This window comes from Fulmarus glacialis, unplaced genomic scaffold (assembly GCF_000690835.1).
Source record: "Fulmarus glacialis isolate BGI_N327 unplaced genomic scaffold, ASM69083v1 scaffold30172, whole genome shotgun sequence".
Classification (NCBI taxonomy): Eukaryota; Metazoa; Chordata; class Aves; order Procellariiformes; family Procellariidae; genus Fulmarus; species Fulmarus glacialis.
The window spans coordinates 1-2,601 of NW_009198920.1; the positions used below are offsets into that span (position 1 = coordinate 1).

A 2,601-nucleotide genomic window follows, 5' to 3' on the forward strand; every position below is an offset into this window, starting at 1 on the left:
AGCGGGCCCCGGGCGGCAGCAGCCCCTCTCCTGCCGTGCCGGTCCCTCGCCGCTCGCCGCCTTGCCTGTCCTCAGCCGCCCCTCCTGCGCTTCTGCCCTTTCCCCTGGATATAACTCTGCGAGGGTGCGAGAGGGGCGGCCTTAGGCTCGGAAATAAGCGCTGCCCCGCTGCCGCCATTCCTGTGGAGTGTCCGTGTTTCACCTGTGTACCATTCTCCTCGTTTTTTCCATTCCAGAGCCACTCAGTACACATGCATGTTGCTTAGCTATTTAATAGAGCATAAGGCTGATAAAGAGAAGCTGGTAATGAAACTCAAGCAGTTGGAATCTAGCATGAGCTCTGGCCGGAAAAGTAAGTACCTGGTGTCTAGAGGGATAAGTCCTTCTTCACTTGCTCCTTCCAGCAAAACAGCTCCTGGCCTTGCGTTTCTGTACTTAACTTACCTTGAGCCACAAAACCTCTTTTAGTATATTCACAAAATTGTCAATAGACCTTATCCCTGCCTTGGCTTGCCAGGCTAGATAGGGCCGAATATACATTTTTTAATTCCTCAGCCTCCTCTCCGATCATGCAATCTGAATTATCGCTGGGAGAACTAGAGAAATAAGTTAACAGTCAGCTGTTGCTGCAGAGATCAAGTTGTCATCTTAGTTCAAGGGCAGACCATTGAGTTACATTGCAAGGCTGGCTTACTGCGCTCTCATTAGTCCTTCCAGCTAATGGGTTGAGACGGCCTAACATTAAAGATCATCATCCCAATAAAATCACCTCTGAAGGGCCATCTTTCAATATGGCTTTTTTATATCCTACTTCACATATTAATTTTCTTTAGCATTTATACTCTACTAAATCATATACTCTTCCATATTTTTCTCATAGTCTAACCGTTTGCATCACTTCATTCTGTGTCACAGTTGCATCCATTATGGTTACACTGTTGCTGTGGTTGTATTGCTTGATTTCAGGTTGATCTTACACCTACTTATCAATTGCTCAATCCTGGAACAACTCCAATATACGAGGCAAATATTCTAATTTAATGTGTTACCATGGATTTTTTTTATTATTCCAGTTAGCTCGAGAGTATGGTAATTTCTAGCAGAGAGGCCAGCTGATTTATCAGCATAGCCGTAATTCTCTTGCTTCTGCTAAACAAATCTCTAATAGACGTCAGGCCTAAATTCAGGACTCTTGCAGTTCCACTAAGCTCGGGTGCTGCCAACATCTGTCACTGTGACATTGCAGCAGGTTATGAAAAGTATTATGCATAAGACTGTATTAATATTCATGGGTGAAACCTAAACTGTGCAGCGGATGAAATCAGGCTTGCCATATATTATAACTTGAAATGGAATATAGTGTTCCTGTTCGCATGTACCTCTGACAAATTCATGGCTGAGGAGGGACTTGGGTCTCAGTGTGCTCGGCACGTGAATCACCAGTTTTCACAGAAGCTTAGGAAAGATGCAGCTCATGGTTGCAACGGGGTTAGTGCAGTAACATCTCCCGTCCACAGAGATAGGTGAAATCCAGTGCAACGTACAGCTGAAATTGGAGGCTCTCTCTGTTTGTGTCGCTTTTTTGCTGACACTGACTCATTCAGAACCATGGGTGATATTGGTCCTGAGGGCACCCGGGCGCTGAGAACAGAGCGGCAGAAGGCTGCAAGTCCTGGCTATTGGCAAAATTTGTGTGTAGGTCCTGGGCTGGTGCAGGACAGAACTGAGACGTTTACACCCCTTTCCTCGCTAATACTAGCATCTCAGGAGAAAATGCTTAAATGTACAAATGCCCAAAACCCACCAAGTTTTTTAAAAGTACATGTGGACAATGACATGACGAGTTGTCCTGCGTAGGGCTGCGTCTCTGCGGTAAAGGCCAGGCCACGCTAATCTTTGTGGGGTTTCTTGCAGTGTTCAGACTGGGCAACATGGTACACGCCTTGGTAGCAGCCAGGAGAACGACACAGCTGCCAGATGTGGTTCCTCGCTTCTGCCTTACAGCCTCCAACCTGACCCGTGCCCTGTACTTCGTCTGCGATGCGGTCCTGTGGTTGAAGAGCGTTGGGCTCCAACCTGACGTCGATAAGCCGAAGTGGCGGAATTGGGCCACCAAGTGTTACTACTTTTCACTCCTGATGAATCTAGCCAGGGACTGGTATGAGATCTCCTGGAGGCTGGAACAAGCTGTACAGGAAGAAAAGACAAAGGAGAATTCCTTCTGGCACAAACATAGTCAGGAACTAAACGGTGTGAAATGTGATGGTTTGCACGGTTTTCTCCTCCTGCTGTTTCAAATACTGAAAAGACATCCTCCTTTGCTGCTGGACTTGGTGAAGAATCTCTGTGATCTCTCAGGTCCTTTGGATACGCTAGGGATCTACAAGACCAACCCAGGAGTGATTGGTTTCTGTGGCATCCTCTCCTCCCTGGTGGGGATCCTCACATTAGCAAGCCCACATCTGAAGCTGAAACAGTGACATAAAAGGATCTGCATAGTATGCAGCGAGCCAACAGCTTTGATCCTCTGATAGGTTTTTATCCTCCATATGGCACTTTCAAAATGAGCATGTCTCACAGTAATCTCAAGATTAATTTTGT

The 2,601-nt window shown here is 46.6% G+C and overlaps 1 protein-coding gene across 1 annotated transcript; it reads left to right on the forward strand.

The window, feature by feature from the left end:
* Positions 1-236: 236 nt before the first annotated feature.
* On the forward strand, positions 237-2,480 carry PEX11A (peroxisomal biogenesis factor 11 alpha; the record flags this gene model as incomplete). Its single annotated transcript, XM_009573078.1, has 2 exons — positions 237-352; positions 1,915-2,480. Coding segments are annotated over 2 exons (682 nt in total), but the record flags the coding sequence as incomplete, so codon positions are not given.
* Between the last annotated feature and the right edge of the window lie 121 nt (positions 2,481-2,601).